Source organism: Rattus norvegicus, chromosome 10 (genome assembly GCF_021556685.1).
Source record: "Rattus norvegicus strain SHRSP/BbbUtx chromosome 10, alternate assembly SHRSP_T2T, whole genome shotgun sequence".
Lineage (NCBI taxonomy): Eukaryota > Metazoa > Chordata > Mammalia > Rodentia > Muridae > Rattus > Rattus norvegicus.
This window is the reverse complement of record NC_141543.1, coordinates 35,349,833-35,367,786: the sequence shown is the minus strand read 5'-3', so window position 1 is coordinate 35,367,786 and position 17,954 is coordinate 35,349,833. Positions and strand designations below refer to the sequence as shown.

Here is a 17,954-nt window from a genome sequence, read left to right as displayed (position 1 = left end):
TCTTCACAAGAACAGCCGCCGAGGCAAATGAGAGGTGGAGTGAACTTTCATGACTGGGAGCCTTATCATCCTGGACCAGTTTCCTCTCCTCCCTAACATGGCCAGCAGTGCTGCAAGCCGGCGTTTGTTACAGCACAGATGTTTCCGTGGTGATGATCTGTGACGTCACGGGGACAGAAATGTGGATCATCAAACTTAATCTGCCCATGATGAGGGAAGAGGAGTGGGAATTCCATCTCTGTGTAAGCTTTATGAGGTACTGATTCAACTTCCGGCAGGACTGTTCAGGATCTGAACTATCCTGTCAGAACTGTGAGAAAGAAAAAAAAATGCATTTGCCTTTTCCAATTTGTTTCTACAACACAATAATTGTGTTCAAAACTAAATGAAATGGGTGCCAGTTCTCACCCTCTTGAGTATCGCTGACTTCCCCCATCCCACCCTAGAGGTAGGTCTGGGCTCAGATACAACACTGCGTGTGGATCCAAGGTTCCTCAGCTCCCAGTCCAGTTTCAGTCTTTACCTCTAGGTGCAAATCCCTTTTCCTAACTCCCAGCTTCTGCCGCTTTCATTGGGGGTAGTAGTTATTTTTAAAAGCCCACTTCACAAGGGCTGCAGTGAATATAAATGAGCTAATTGATGCTCAGAGTAAGGGTGGGGAATAAATGCGAGATGGGAATAAGAATGATGAAGAAGAAAATGATTCCTCTCAAGAAGAAGGGGCATGCATAAATGCAAGCGCAGGTGAAATGGCCCTGGCATTTTTTCCTCAGCAAAGTTTCCACAGTTCTTCACCAGAAAGACCCAGCTTCTGCATGAAGCTGATGGTTTCTAGCCTCGTCTAGAAAACTCGGACCAGTCTCAAGCTCTCCTTGGTCATTCAAGAGCCACTCCCCCTTGCTCATCAAGCTTAACCTTGATGTCTGTGTGTAGACACACTCCTATACACAACTCTGTGTGTGTGTGTGTGTGTGTGTGTGTGTGTGTGTGTGTGTGTGTGCATGTGTGTCTGTGTACATGTGTGTGGAGAATCAGCCTAACCAGTCAACACATCTCATGCAGACAGGAATCCCACCCATTGGCACAGTGATGGATGATGACGGTACTTGGCATTTAATGCCTGGTGATTTGAACACTGGTGCTCGAAGGCTTTCCCATCGATATTGACATTGATCGGTAGACAAGCTCAAGAAGATTATTCTACTCTGTAGATGAACAAGTTGCAGCTCAGAGACATCCACATTTGAGATTTTCAAAATCTACTTTGATTGATGAAGCCCAGCCTCCCTTCAGTTTTGTTGCTTATCTGAAATATCTGAGTATCCTATAAACACAGCCAACGTTCCGTAAAATACCAGTTGTGTAATTCCTTGTCCCCAGTATAGAGGGTGGATACTTACTAACTTTACAGAGTGTTACTATTCGCTTTCCAAGTAAAGTTATTTCTCCCTTAAGACACAGACCCACATATGAACTATAGTAAAATCTCTCCATTTCCTTCTTCTATTTCCAAGTTCAGAAAAATGGCAACCTTGCATAATATCACAGGCGCCAACTTAAACAGAGTAACATTGAAAATGCTGTCAAGCTTCCAAGTGTAGAAACATCTCTATTGTTGCAAGTTCCAAGGGCCGCTAAACACACCCTGAACTTGTACTTCGAATATAAGCGATACCAGCACTCTGAGGAATTTACACGACATAGAGCAGTGTCCTTCCACTTTCAGTTGAAACCTGAACATCTACTTTGATGATCTTCATTAGAGTCTTTTTTTTATATATCAAGAAAAGTATAAAACATTATTAACAAGCCGATTAACCTGACACAAAAACCTTAAAGGTATTTTGCATTTCACCAACGTTTTTTTCCCCAGTCAGTATTGAGTTCTGCAGACTAACCGAGTCACAATGGCCTTCTAGGACACTGCCAAAGTTAAAAGGTAGACAAACTTGAGGCCTGAGTGTATACATTTGCTGCACACAATAGCTTCTCCAAGAGCACTCTTGGTTTAGTGACTTGGGCAGCGGCAGGGTTTACCAATGAACTATAAGGAAGAGCAAGAGATTTGAGGAAACGAAAAGGGGGAAAGAGATTTTTCATTTCAGAGCTTGCACACTCCTCTCCATGATCTTCTAGACAACGTCAAACTGAGCGGCTGTCCACTCGTGTTTTACAAAGGCAGATCTCATGGCACTGTCATTACTTTGCCCTATAGTCAATGGAAGAAACTGGTATGATGACATCTCTGCTATGAACCCCTCCCTGTCCCTGTCCCTGTCCCCCAAGTCACTCTAGACCAGAGCTACAGATAAAGGATGTGGTTTCAAACAGCTAGGATCTTGCTGCTTAAATAAGCCAGCCACAGAGGAAGAGCATGTGTTCATGTATAAAATATTGATCAATTTCACAGATTGGGATAAGAATCTATTAGTAGCAGAGTTCTGCTTTCATGTTTAGTGATCAGACATGTGTTAGGTGGATGTAGACCTATTTGTGTGCCCATGGTCTAGAGAGTGTTACTTTGGTGTTTCATTTTCTCTTCCTGCCCTGGTGCCGATCTGGTCTGCTTCCCACATCAAGGTTTCTGCTATGACTGGCCTGCACATACATTACAGAAGGGTCTTAAAAGCTGCGTCGCTCTCCTGCCAACTTGCGTGTTGCTAAAATCCTGCAGAGGGTGTCATATTCATCTGATAAGGGTGATGATCACCCAATTTCTATAAAGTTTCATTTCTGTCCACTGAGTATTTCAGGTTGCAGTACTGGCCCAGGGAGCCGGAGATAAGGTGCCAGATAGCGAGATGTGATACCAGGAGTTTTTATCTTAACCCAGAAAAGCGCCTTCCAGTGTATCACCGCTCAAGCCAAGTAACTCACCCTTGGGATTAAGCATAGGCCTGGCTTTTCAAAGTGATGTCGTCAATTTGTTTCAACTGGAGCAAGTTTTACATTACAGCTCAAGTGGCAAGGGCCTCTCTCTACTTTTGAAGTCCGCTATGCAGAGAGAGCTGGATTGACTAAGGAGTGGGAAAGAAAGGTAGCCACGCCCCCCATGTTAGCAACTTGAAAGTCTAAAGGGTACAGAAACAAACTTGACTCTTCATTTATCCACACCCAAATCCTTAACCATTGGCCTCAGTTTCCCTTATTTTTGAGTGGATTCTATAACTGCACTGCCCTCCCCTGGCTGTTAAGAGCATTAAAAAAAATTTTTTTTCTCTATCAAAACACTAATCATTGGACCAAATGCACCATGAGCATTCTCAGCAGTAAAATCTTTTTCCTGGAGACAGGGGCTTAATCTATAGTGCCCAATATTGGACCAGGAGCTGTAGCATTCATCTTAAAATGGAAAGGAAACAGTGGACGTTTCTGTCCAACCAAAAAAGAGAAACTGACACACGGAAAATTTCTAAGTCCACTTCTCAGAAGCGATTCTTAGACCTACACCACCTTTCTCCCCTCAAATGTCTAAGGGTCTATTCTAATGCAATAGTCAAAGAACATACTCTTTTCTGCTGGATTTTTTTTTCCTCTTTACTTCACTAACTGCTACTCATTCAAAAATGTGAAGTTTCCCTGACTCCTCAGACTTGGCTGGGCCCTTCGCATTAAGCCTTCTTAGCAGTCTGTATTTCTCTTTCACAGCCCTTATCAACATTACCACTTAAATCATCCTAATTAGTATTATTTCCTGTATATACGTGTGGTTGTGTGCCTCCTCTTGCTAATGCCTGCCCCTGCTTTGCTCACCTCTGCCCTCCTCTTATCTAATATAGTAGGCAGAGAGCCAGTGAATATTCATCGACCAGATAAACGGCTGAATGAAAACCAAATGAGCCATCATGGATGGGCTTGCGCGGTGAAAGAACTGAACTGGGTGAGTTAAAAGTTGAGGATTCGTCCAGCCTGCACTAACGAATGAACGAGGCTTACAAAGTCAGGCATGATTGCTGCATCTAGAAGGTAGGAGTGGGAGGAACGGGGAGTTCAAGGCCAGTTTTGGCTCGGTAGCCCAGGCTCAAGGAGACCCTGTCTCCAAAGAACAAGAACCAAACAAAACAAACAATCGCCACTGTACCCACAATGTGCTTCCTCCATGGATAAGAGGCCACGTGGACTCCTGTTTCCTGGGCTGAGCTGGCCTCCATTCCGGCAGCTGGTACCCCATTCTCTTGGGAGTTAAAATTAGTATCAGTAACACACACACAGCCATACCCCCCATCCTATCCCACCCCCACCCCATGAAGAAGGCTCTAATCATGCAAGGACCCAGGTGGAGCTTGCTGACAGATGTTAAAGTTAGAAGGAAGGTAGCAGCCACCGGAAGGTAGCAGCCACCAGCTTCCGGAGGCACCAGGACTTCCTGCCTTTAAGCCTTGTTGGTTCCTGCCCTGCCTTCCCCACCCCTGCCTTCCCTACCCTTCCCCCCACACATCAGCCTCAACAGAGTTGCTGCTCTCTCTGTCATTTGAACTCAAATCCTATCTCAGAAATTGATGGGTGATGCTGCCCTTGACAACACAGTGTCAGCTTAAGTCAGTGTCCAGCTGGTTCCGTGCACATTATCATAATGCACTGCCTGCGTGGACCCTGGCTGACGCTTGCTCTCCATTCAGGTCCTCTCTGCCTTCTGACATACGGATATTGCTTGTTTAAAAAGAAAAATAGAGCCAATGGCTTAGGAGAGGTTTTGATTTTTAAAATCGCTTTGGAACAGAACCTCTACCTTAATGGTAAAATGAACCTAAAAGGCTTTCTTTCAACAACAACAACAAAAACAAAACAAAACAAACCCAAATAAACAGCAAACAAACAAACAAAAAAACAGTGCTTATTGGGAAAAAAGAAAAATGAACATCTCCCAGGCCCTTACATGTTTCCTAGTAAATTGAATGAATTGTTATTTTTTTGATCTTTAAAGCCTAACAGCATGCTTCAAACTTAAGCCATAATTTTGCTACGATCCAGTACCACGTAGGCAATTACTTGGTTTTACTGAGCTGCGGTTTTTATTTAAATCATCTAATACTTTCTCTAAGTTGATCATACCCTAAACACTATTGTCCATGAGCATGATTTTGAAGTAGTAGCTGCGATATTTTTTCCCTAATGAATTAAGGTATTTTAGCTTATTTAGGAATATAGCTATTTGAAGGTATTTTAAGTTACACATGAGAATATAGACCTGTAACCCTGGAACTCAGGGACAGAGGATGAGGTATTATGAGTTTCAAGCCAGCCTGGGCTGCATAATGAGGCCTTGGTGTGTGTGTTTGTGTGTGTCCAGATGTGCATGCCCGTACATATGCATGGGAACGTCCAAGCAGGACATCCATTGGGTAGCTTTCCTCTGTCACTTTCTGCCATATTCCCTTGAGATAGTGTCTCTCACTGAACGGGAAGCTTGTCATTTCGGCTATGCTAGGCTGTGGGCCTAACTAGGCAGAAGGACTATCACCTTAGCATTTGGATAGCTACCCCCAAAAGCTGTGTCTGTAGTTCCTGAAGAAGTAAGAGACATCCTCACAGAATCATCAGAGCTTGGAGGGCAGGTACTTCCAAACCTCCACTTAATGAGGAGGGGACAAAGGGCAGAGAATTCTTACTTCATCCTCAAAGCCATACATGACAGCAGTAGAGAGCTCCAGCTTAACATATTTCCATAAGTATAACTGACAAAATTAGAGGTTGAAAAGACAGTGGGGTAGTTTAAAGCACATACAGCTCTTGCAGAGGACCCGAGTTCAGCTCTTTGCACCCAGGTCAGGTAGCTCACAGCTGCCTGTGGCTACAGCTCCAGAGTAGCCTGAAGCTCTGGCCTCCTCAGGCACCCAAACTCATGTACGCATGCCCACATATACACATGCATTAAAAAACACGTAATTAAATCTTTACTTCAAACCTAACTGCTGAATGCTGTTCCTACACACCACATTATAAACAGGGGCTTAGGAACAGAACATGGAAGAGTTTTTCTGCATATTGCCACTGGGTGATCCCTTTTGAATTCTCACATGCTGGAGTCTCCAATGAAAAGCAAGAGCAAAGGAGGGTCCTGGTTTGGAACAGTGAACTCTACAAATGAACCCAGTTGGAAGTGTGATGCATGGTTGATCAAGTACGGAACAACAAACAATAACTACAAAAAGCTTCAAAAAAGTCTTGCCAGTTTTGGCCAAAACAAAAACAGACCCCTACCACCACCCCTCAAATGAAAACGTCAGAGTGAACTTATTAAAATAAGTGCGGTTCCTGCATTTATTAGAGCCAACAAAATAATAAGTACTGGAAGTTTCCCACAGTTGACCAGTTGGCCAAGAAATTTTTATAAGAAAGCCTTTGAGCCCTTCAATTTTCCATATTGTTCCTAGCAAGGCGTTCACTAATCCTTCAGTTGCTGTCTTACAAGTTGTCTAGTGCCCTCATGGTTTTCTCACAGTCTCCTCCCTACCTCATATATTCCAGAGTCTCTAAGATCCACAAGTGGCTTAGAGAGAGCTGACTCTGAACATCTCGGCAGGGGAATAAGGTGTTACTCACCTCCTGGTGCTCTGGCTAGTGCTATAGAAAACAGGTCAAGGTCCAGAGATATGGCTCTGTAGTTCAGAGCAGGCACTAGCTTTTCTAAAGGACTTCAGGTCAGTTCCCAGCATGCATCAGGAGGCTCATTGCTACCTGTAACCTCCGTTCCAAAGATTCTGATGCCCTCTTCTGACCATCCTGGAGACCTGCACACATGTACTATAAGTGTGCACGATCTGAGCTAACTTTAGAAAACTTTAGATACCGACACAAGTGCCTTAAATCATGTGGAGGAAAATAAAATAATTACCACAGGATAGAGATGAAAATTAATTTAACATACACGCAGAGAGTACCAACAGACAGCAGAGTCGTGGGTTTGTAAATTTGAACCTTAGATCTAAAAGTTACCTGTTATGTGACTCTGGGCAATGTCTTTCTCCTTAACCCTGGTTTTCTTGTTTTTAAGGGAAATAGCTGTGTGCTTGGACAAAGGGACTCAGGGAAAACTCATCATTCACTTTCATACAGTTCAGAAGACGTAGGATCAAATCACAGGTCCACTTCTATCAACTGTTGTGATTTTAGATAAATTACTGAGTTGAGAAGGTACTTTTTTCTCAATTGTTTTACTTCATTTTTTCCTTTTTTTTTTTTTTTCGGAGCTGGGGACCGAACCCAGGGCCTTGCGCTTGCTAGGCAAGCGCTCTACCGCTGAGCTAAATCCCCAACCCCGTTCATTTTTACTGACTCGGTGGTTTAGTTTCTTTGGAGGGGCGCTAGTAAGCAATATATGTCTTGTAAGTCAGAGATGCCACAGCCCTTCCTTCTAAAGGTAAAGGTCTCCACCTTCACAACGAAGTCACCCGGAAAACTCTTTCTAGGTAATGTATGAGAAAGCAAACTCAATAGAACAAAACTGTCCACAAAAAAGAACTCTCAAAATGCTGGGCTGTCTGTATCAAACACTCACACTCCTGATGACTTGAGAAGTAATCAGGGAGCCAGTTCCAAGGTGCAGCCAACTCCCTGGTGAGCTTCCAAAGCCCAGCAGGGGAGAGCAAAGTTATAAGCAACTGCATTATCTTGCCCCAGGCTTTCATGAGACCAGAGGAGGCCACATAATTGACACTGAGTTCATCAAAGTCCTGTTGGCCCTGCATACCATATCATAATTACCCCAGGGAGACCTAGGCTTGACCTAGTCCTTTTGCCTGAGAGAAGCATCTTTCCCACTCTCTGATTACCCAAATCACCCAAGCCAAACATCCTCGCACACATTGTTGTTCCTTTTCCTTGTAAAAGTCTCTCAAGTTTGGTCATAAATGAGAAATCCCTAAAAGTTTTCCCTGACCTCTAACAAATCCTTTGTCTAGTCTTCTATGCTCTGGGGTCATTATTTAGTTGCCAATTTTGTTTACTGTCTCCCTTTCCCATTTACATAATAAATGCCATCAAGACAAAGGCCATGTCTACTTTATGCTACTCTACATAGTATAGTGTCATTCAATAGATGTTTAGGGTGAGTAAAGGGTTTGAAATCCACTTCACCGATATTTTATTCATTGGGTAGAGATCTAGAGATCTCTGTAAATCTTTGTAAAAAGCCTGGACTCTTCAAGCCCCCCACCCCCTACGGAAAGGCCACTGTCCTGGCTGCAGTCCAGAGTTCAAAGGAGTCTAGAAATGGCCCAACTAAGTGGGCATATATGCAACTGAAATTCGCATAAGCCATACAGCTACTTAAAGCCAGTTAGGACGGCCTGACTCCAGATCTCCAGTCAGACAACTGGATCTTTCGAAATACTTTTCAGGGCACTTGAATTCTCCTACATACCCCCAGGGCCCTATCACATAAGTTTTTCTCAATCTGGGGTAAATTCTCTAAACTCAAATCATCTGTCTCCACATGTCCACAACACATTTAAATACAGCTGGGCACAGGGGACACAGTGAGGCTGAACACCCTAAGGCGAGCAACAGAAGCAAAAGCTGTCCCGCCTGAAGCCAGAGGCTTTAAGAAGGTTACATGCTAGAGAGCAAGACTAACACCATATTGCCAGGAGAGGGGACCAAAAGGTCAGACCCTCTTTTAGTCCTTATAAAGCTGTAATTACAACTGGGGACATGATCCATTGAGCCTGTCACCATTCTTTATTCTCCAAAATGCAGTTTAACTGAAGCTCACTTTTATTTTGATTTCTTTCATTTTGGGATCCTGGCATGTTCGTTCATGTCTCATCTCTCTGTAAGTGCTTTGAAGGGAGATTTAATTCACTCATATCCAGTGACCACAGAAGCTAAATAGTCATCACTTTCCATTTTTAAAAAGCACGTTTGATTTCTGTTTTTGTTTTCAATCTCTATTTGAGCCGCAAGGCAAAGTAGGACCTCGGATCGGAACTCATGACTATTAAAAAAGTTCTTTTATGAAAAACTCAATTAATATCATCACTGTTTTCTCTTTCCTTAGAAATAGAGAGAGAGGTTGCCCAAGCTCATACGAGCTGGGGCTTTTTGTTCTTGTTGTTGTGGTGGTGGTTGTTGTTGTTGTTTTGTTTGTTTTTAAGCCCAATATGTAAAGACTACCACCAGCAGAGAAGACCCCACTCCTGGAAGAGACCCTACAGATGGGAGTTCTCTAATCTTCTTTGCTCTCCTCAGTTGTCACATAGTAAAAGACATCTAAGAGTCTCCAAAAGGAAAGGGACACAAAAGAGAAAAAAAAACATATGCATGTCCAAATTTTATATATATATATATGTATATATATATATATATCCTAAAAATGAGCATTTAAACTGCTTGTCAGACAGCTCCCTGACAAAGCCACTAGAGTGTATTCACAGGCATTTGCATAAATGCTGCCGGTGAGTTCACCATAGCTGCTAGCGCTAATGGTACATAAAGTAATTTAGTCACTTCTGCCGGCATTCTGTGTCAGGATGATGAGCACAGGCACTCTGCCTTGTTGCATATTAGATCATTAGATAATAAAGTGTTAGCGCATGCAAGCTGACAGGGTCCCTGCACTCTAGCCCTGTGAGGACACAGCATCTTGCCACAGGGGAAAGAAAGAGAGAAACTGATGCCACAATTGGCCTTAAATTCAAGTAAATAGAGCCTGAAGCTGGAGAGGAGCCACACTGATAACAGCATTCCCGAAGCCCTCTCAAGCACTCCTATGCACAGTCCCCGCAAATGTGCCTGAATGGCTGGACCGGAAGATGAGGTAGACATGTACGTAGCAATGTTTGACAGTGGCCACCATTCAGGCCCCCTGCTTCCAAACCTATGCTTTTGTAGAAATTAGAATCCTGAGAGCAGTTGTCTGCAAGGCTCCCTCTCTCCACAACTGTACATCTTCCATAAAGCCATTGCTTAAAGCAGAAAGCTCAATAAATGTGCCTATAAATATCCAGCCACAGAAAAATCTTAGTATTTATGAATGGAGAGGAAAATGGGAGGGAGGGGGCAATTACCATGAGCTACAGTGTTCCAAGTTCCAGCCTCTTTGGATCCTGCAAGATTCTAGGAAATAAATCTGCCTTTGTCATCCCTCATATTTGAAATCCGGAGACATTAATCTAAGCCCTGGAGCTCCGAGTACGTGGGCCATCCAGGGAAGACTGGGTATGGACATAAACCATGATTCCTTTTCTAGAAATGCAGAAAGATCAGCCACAAAAGGGACTTTCCTCCCAGTGGTACACCAACAGGCTATAAATAGAGATGTGCAGTGTTGCTCAAAATAATTCAGGCTACCTGTAAATGAGGTGGGGAAAAGACCCACAATGGGGGATGATGAGGATTCTACAGGTCTCAAGAGGTGAAGACAGACTGTGAGCAGGATAGAGGGGGTGGAGAGACAGAAGCATGCATTGGGACTGGTCCTTAAAGAAGGCGTTTTAAATAGTATTTTTTCTGATGGAAAGATAGAAATATTATCCCCCAAACCAACATGAATTAGCATGTAGGTCCACTCCCACACAGTACCAACAAGAGAGTTGGATAGTCACCCTTGGCAGAGGAGATATTTATGCGCGCGCTTGAAGTGTCTACGTGAGTGGGTGGTGATGCATGGCTACTTAATTCACTCTGCAGAAAATCATATTTCTGCATTGCTGCACTGTCGGTACTCAGGATCTGAACATGGCTACCTTTTCATTCTACTGGAGGAAGTGGAGTCAGGGCTTGATGAGTGTGAAGGACACAGTGTGTAGTGACCTCTCAGTGAAACAGCCATTGCTCTGCAGTAAAATGTCACCACCATTTTGAATAAGGCTCTTTGTAGACAAGCAAACGAAGCAGAGGAAAGCATTTCCCTTCAATCTTGAAATAAGATGATGTCCCGGCTAATACATTATTCTGTATTCTTAAAGAGGGAGAGTTGAGCTGAGACAACACTTGGATGTGTTCTGATCAAGAAACATCAGTGGTTAGCATGGCCGAAGTGTTGTGCTAGGGGCAGAAGGGCCTGTCTTCACTGCCTTTACCCTGCCCACTTGTCCAGGGTTGGCCCGAGGCCGGAGTGAGACATCAAATAGAATTTGGGATTTCTAGTCCCTACTTCAAGACTTCTTTCTCTGCAGCACCTTGCAAAACAGTGCCGCTGACCTCTTCGGAGGCATCCATCCTAGCTGCTGGCTTCTGCTTTGGGATCTTGGTTGCAGGTATAAGTAGTGTGGTGCCATTTCATCGTCTTTGAAAGTGTATTTGCAGGTATAAGTGGTGTGTGTGTGTGTGTGTGTGTGTGTGTGTGTGTGTGTGTGTGTGTGTGTGTGTTTGCTTAGATATAGTTTCTCTGGTGCCATTCCCCCTTGATTTTAAGACAAAGTCTCTTTGTTTGCCTGAAAATCACCAAGGTAGACTAGGCTGCTTGTCTAGTGGGTCCCTGAGATCTGCCTGTTTCTGTTTCCCCAGAGCTGTAAGCAAAAGCGTGCAATCAGAGTTGGCTTTCTGATGTGGGTTCTGAGGGTTGAGAGCAGGTTCTCTAGAGTAAATGCGTTATTGACTGATCCATCCTGCCAGTCCCCTCCTTATTTCCTAAGGGCAGAAATGGCAGCTGGGCATGGGAGCTGTGTTTAGAACTTCTTCCGAAACCATGACCTACGGATCTCTAGCTGACTGTTAAGCTTGTCTCCAAATCAGGAGGCTCCTATTGCAACCCACCAGCCAGGGTCAAAGCAACAAGTTTGATCCCAGACTCAGGCTCTCCAAACCACACCTGTGGATTATTTGTCAAGATTTCCTTCTTCCTCTCACCTAAGCACCTGTAGTCATGCACTGCCTTCTGTGACTCCAAGGGTATTAAGGAGGCAACATTACTGTAAAGTGAGGATCAGAATAGTTGTAAGTACAGAAGTGAAGCTCGGGATGCAATCATGGGAAGGTGTTTGAAATGTCCTCTTGCAAAAGGTAACCTCCATCCATCTTCGCACTAATGAAACATAAAGCCTCTGCTTTGGAACCATGGTGGTTTACTCTTGAAAGACTGTAAAGCTGGGTGTGGAGAAAATACCTTCTAAGAGTATGACACTGAGCTAATTAATGAAAATGGACTGTTTGTGCATTCCTCAAGCACAGGTAGAAAAAAGTAGGCAAAAATGATGACAGGGGTGTATTTATTAAATTGGGATGCTGGCAGGGAAAGGGAGTTTTCTACCTTATGAATTATGTCATGGATCTCTCATGGACCACAGTCAAAGTCAGGCTCTGGGATGATAATTTGTTTGGCCATGTTCTCAAAAGAACCCTGCTGACCTAGCTAAAGAGGAATTGTAAGAGGGGGAGGAGCAGGTTGAGTTTCATTTGAGGAGTGGAATCTTGGGTGGGTGGAAAGATGCGCTTATTGCCGAGACCCTCAAGCAAGCTTTTATATGCACACCCAAGCTGACCCAGATTTCATTAAAACAGATAACAGTTCCTTTCTTCCAGTCTTCTCACGGATACCACTGACTCCCCATAATCCTCAGCAGTAGTGATTTCTCCCTGACCAAAGTCTACCTACAAAAAAAAGGCTATGGCACATGATGAGAAAGAGGGAGTTGTTGGCAAAGAGTGTTAAAGGCATAGGAAGGACATTTGGCCTAGGTACCATACCCAGAACGAATATCTACCCTTGACTCTAAACCCGATCTTCAAACAAAATCAATAAATAGTTACAAATATGAAATGGCAGGGTTTTATGGGTGTTTTTGACCTATTTACCGATTTACTCAGTTTGGAGTCAAAAGGGAGCTCAAAACAAGGCCATGGTCCAGGTCTCTCCTCCCAAACTGAAAGACATACCAGCATTCCAACATAGACAGTCAGGCATGCAACCAAAGCAAGTGTGCTTAAAAGATGTGCCACTGGGGTTGGGGATTTAGCTCAGTGGTAGAGCGCTTGCCTAGAAAGCACAAGGCCCTGGGTTCGGTCCCCAGCTCCGAAAAAAAGAAAAAAGAAAAAAAAAAAAAAAGGATGTGCCACTTTCTCTAAATCCTCAGCTTCTTATTGTACAGGGTCAAAGAGCAAAAAAGCATCAGCACTGTTCAACGGGAGACTCAAAATTTGTAACAAGAGAAAATGTGTTGTGGTGGAGGGAAGAAAAGAAATCACACAAAGTCACAGTTACAAATAGCAATGCCAACCAATGAAAATGATTCGCCTACCATGTTCCAGATAAGAGGGCGTACCTTCCGAGGGGTCAAGCCTCCTAGCCCTCCGCCCATGTTTGGAGTTATTGTGGACAAACATGTTATCAGAGACTGCCAGGACATGGCCATCCACGTTGACTGTGGTAGACACCACGACCTGGGGACAGGAGAGGGAAAAATGAATGAACATTTTCATATAAAAGCATTGTGGGAAATAAACACAAGTTAAATAAATAACAGCTGGGAGCTGAAGAAAATTGCACAGCTATTTCACATAATAACTGGTGCTTATGTCGCACACGTCTAACAAGAAGCGCTACTGATGAGTGGGTCTTCTGCATGGAACGCTTTTGATGCTGTTTTAAGTAAAATTGCATAGTTTATAGTTATACAGAAAAAGGTACCCTTTTTACAAGGCGGTCTTTATTAGCACAGATTATATATATATATATATATATATATATATATATATATGTGTGTGTGTGTGTGTGTGTGTGTTGCACAAGGGTGGCTGTGTTTCACCTAAATTACCCTTCAGTTTAGACACTGAAGTAGATATCACAGTAGATCATGCAAATAAAAGTCTTTTAAATCTTTGGAATACCTCCTCCCCACCGTGTCAGGATTAAGGAGATAGGGAAATGAAAAAGGAGAGAGGTTGCAGTGGAGGCTGGGATCCTCTTGCTTTTCCTTTCCCTGGGGTCTTACTGAAGTTTCTTAGGCATTGTATTCTTTTGTCCCATGTTAGTTTAGTGACCCAGAGCCAAACTTCCCTCAGAGCTAATATAACAATGTCCCCTGCCCCTCAAAAAAAGGAACCCCGCTAATTAGGGGTCTTGGATCTAGAACTGCCCCAAGGCCAACTCAAGATGCCCAGGCCACGTCTAAGGGTGACTCAGTCTGGCTTGCCACAGGGATCCAGGAAAAGGTGTGCCTCTGAGAACTTTGAATAAAGCGGTGAACAGAATTGACCTACATATCTCCTTATATTAAAAGGGGAGGGGGATTAAAACTGAACCCCACAGAGATATGTTTATTCATGTGACCTCTTACAACCAAATATAATAATTGACTGTAATCGCAGCTTTGGCTCCCAACTCATGCTCTGACAGGGGGAACAGCAATCAGCCAGCTCCTGTTTAATCCACCTATTATGTTGACTAATTAACTTTGCCCGCTAGCTTATTTCTTCCTCCATTATCAGCCACTGTCAGCCACAAGCACCTAGCAGCATAGGGGAAACCTTAGGCTCTTTGATTGATCACCAATAGATTGACATGCAGATTAATTTAATTAGAATCACCTCACTTGAGAAATGAAAGACAAGGGCAAGAGCACTAATAGATCTGCTCTTATAATGAGACCAGCCTCCTGAGCAAAATCAGGAGAATCCTGAGTTATTTTGTTCAACTCCCCTCTTGCTTGGAAAGACTGTCGATTTAATTGTTCTCAGGTTTGAGAGGCAGCAGCCTCTGAAGAGGTGAAGGGCTTTACCGAACTTGGTACACACTGTGACCTTAGTTTCTGGGGCAGCCTTTTCTCTGCATTGGCTAAGAGGACACAGGCTTCTAAGACTCTTAGGCAATGTTATGGTTTCTCTGCCTGGTGAGCAAGGGCAAAAAGCATGCCACCTTGGTCCAGACCTGTCAGTTTTCAACGCTGAATGGCAAAGTACCGGCTACCTTAAGCAATTAACACCCCACTGTCCCTCATTTTCATCCGAAAGCATCCGGGGAAAATAAGTGTTCTTTCCCTGAGAGCTGGCCATAAACTACAGACTGTGGACACATGGCTCCCAGGGTTGATTTTAATAACTTATTAAAATGCACACTTGATGATTCAGTAGCTACCACGGACCCAGTGTGCTCTCTTCCGTCAGTCAAAATTCCATCTAGAACAAGTCACTCACACAGGGACACCAGAGATTGATGCAGTCTTTGGCCGCGTGTGCTCTATATATTCATCACTAGCTGACCAGGTGTGACAGGGTCTGAAGCCAGTGTTTGTCCCTCATCAATCCTGGCTTAATTTAAAAGAAGAAATTGAGGGGACACATAAAGAAAATGGTCTATTTATTTTCAAAAAAACGACCCTATGCCATGACAGTATCCTTAAGACAACAGAAGCGCTTTTTAGTGAGGGAGATGGCTTTGCTGAAAAATCACATAACAGCTGGGTCTTTCAAAGAAATGTTGATTTACTACGAGACCACAATTGAGTGGTCACTGGAGTCGTTAGCTGAACAAGCTATAAAAGGAAATCCCAAACAGTATCTGTTTCCAGCGTCAGGAAATGGAAAGTGGTTACCCCAGACGTCTGTCCTCAGAGGAGAGAGCAAGCAGTAGTGCTTTACCAAGCACCTGTAAGACACCAGCACTTAGGACTTCAAACTTCTGCTCTCTTTAAAAAAAAACAAAAAAACAAAAAAACAAAAAAAAAAAAAACACTGTCATATCACTTCTGACATTAAATAAAAAGAAATGCCAAAAAAACCCACCCCAAAGCCTGTTAAGAAAGAAAACTATACTACATACATTTCCCTTTTCTTAGTAAGGAGAGGCCACAGAGCCATCTGCGTAACAGGGCCACTTAACAGTGAACACAACCATAACCTGACGATGGGGGACAGATGACCTCTGGGCTACTTGTCCTAGGAACTAACTAGGAAATATACCCCTCGAAAACTTATGGCTCAACCTCCCAAGCCCAAAATAAAATTTCCTCTTATTCCAATTTGAAAATGGCTTGGGAAAGATTTAAACAAAGTATTTTCAGACATTGACCCACAGAATCACTAGCCAATCTGTGACTAATCTGTGAGGTGAAAAAGAGGAGCTGGAACTTCGAAGCTGACTTTGAAAACAGACCCATGGTAGGTGGGCAAGGAGCCTCCTAGCTCAACATAGAATCAGTTGGCTGCTGGCAGGTGAGGCAGGCAAAGGGACAGCCTGTCCACATTGTGTCAATAAAACTCAAATTTAGAAAAAAGCATAGAAAACTAATTTCCTTCTGTATTCAGCCATTCCTTTCTTTTTTATTTCCCCTTTCACCCCACTTCCCGAAGGGGGGATATTAGTTGCTATAATTTTACTCTGTTGTGACCAGGCTCTCCAAGATTAATTATTTCACTATCCAAAAGTATGACTATTAAAAATAACACTAGGTAAAATATAAAAGTCCATTCCTGAGAGGAAGTAGCCACATTTCAGGTGCTGCTAGCCACCTGAACACTCCAAATATAGCACTTTGAACCCTCCAGAATGTTCTACTGGATAGCATGCCACTGAAATGGCTCTAAAATCATTTGGGACATTTTACTCATAAAGGCAAACTGTAGGTTGAGTCCTACCTATAGAAATAAATACAGGTTTAGTGCTAAACACACACACACACACACACACACACACACACACATATATATATATATATATATATATATATATATATATATATATATATATATATATATATCAGTGGGCTTTTTAAAATGGCACCAGTTTTTACAACCATATCCTCAGGCATGCAGTTTCTATGTTGCATGGTCTTGATTCTGTCTGGGTCCTGGCCCTCCAAATGAGGGCATTTGCTCTGAGGCTGTAAAGAGAACAAGAAGGAGGGGGGGGGTCTGCAGCTATGTGTAGCTTTATTGAGAATTTATGCTATGGTTTTAGTTTCTTGGTGTGTTGTCAGCAGCTCAGAAACTGACTCAGTGCACTCTTTCCAGGATCTAGAAACCCCAGAATCAATTGTTATTATCATCGCCTTCCCTTTAGAATTTGGAAGGATTGCACACAGAATAGCTATATTCCTTCATGGATGCAACCTTGGCCACCAGCTGAAAGGGAACATACTATTTCCACATCCCAGAGTCCCTGACACTCCAATGATATTTATAACAGTCTCCGATTCTTAAGGCTAATTCTGTGAGGCTGAATTTATCCCAGTGGCAAGCCTGGTCCCTGGTCCCCAGGGTAGCAGGAAAGGGGCATTCTTACTTCTCGAGTAAGACCAAACAAGTGTTGGGCTGATAAACCTGACCTGACACGGTGACTCCTGAGAGTCATTAAAAGGACTCAAAGGAAACTGTTATTTTAAAGAAGAGGACAGAGGGATAATGCCCTCTGTCCTATGGATCTCCCCGTTTGAAAGACCTGCCCTCACAACATGAGTTGACATAACCGAGAACACTAGCAAATTGTCCTTCTTACAGGATTGAATGATTTCACTCCCTAGAAGACGTCTCCATCTTAGCCTGCTACATTCTAAGCTTGACACTAAGTGAAACATCACTGCTTAGAAAACAGTCTACGACACAAGACAGCTTGGAGGTCTAGTTTCTCCAATGTTTCTTCCCAGGACGGATTTCTAGAAAGTTCTGCCATTAGAGTTCTCACTCGTCCTCGCTTCTCAGGCTGTCCTTTGTTCCCTATCACGAGAAAGACCTTGTGTGTCCTAACTACATCATCTAAGATTAATGAAGCAGACCCTGAGTCCCACAAGCAGATTTTCAAAAACAGACACAAGCTGCTAAACTCAATGGTGAGCGGATGATCGCAGTAACAGGAGTAGTGGCTTACATGGAGGAAGGGATTATGACCAATACAAGGACTCAAAATTCCTATCCCTCTGCCTTTCTCAAACTGGAATAAAGCCAGAGGACACACATGGTATCAAAGCACTGCCAATGTGTAAGTTCATAATCTTTGGTGAAACATATTTTCTTCTTCATAGAAAGTCAGTCGCTCTGGTAAATTAATTTGGAAACATCACAAAACCTTGCCTTTCAAAGCT

General features: G+C 43.3%; 1 protein-coding gene and 1 long non-coding RNA gene across 23 annotated transcripts in view; one reads left to right on the top strand and one right to left on the bottom strand.

Annotated features, from left to right (window-relative positions):
- Ebf1 (EBF transcription factor 1) overlaps positions 1-17,954 on the bottom strand; it is a 389,987-nt gene that overhangs the window by 110,105 nt on the left and 261,928 nt on the right. For 12 of the 22 annotated variants that reach the window (XM_087569389.1, XM_087569400.1, XM_087569384.1 and 9 more), the window contains one exon: positions 13,179-13,320. In XM_087569389.1, coding sequence (XP_087425515.1) covers positions 13,179-13,320 — 142 coding nt within the window. 22 annotated transcript variants of the gene reach the window in all.
- Positions 178-7,137, top strand: LOC120095079 (uncharacterized). The gene is made up of 3 exons (XR_015631537.1): positions 178-256; positions 3,780-3,880; positions 7,003-7,137. It is a non-coding gene; the product is annotated as an uncharacterized LOC120095079 (long non-coding RNA).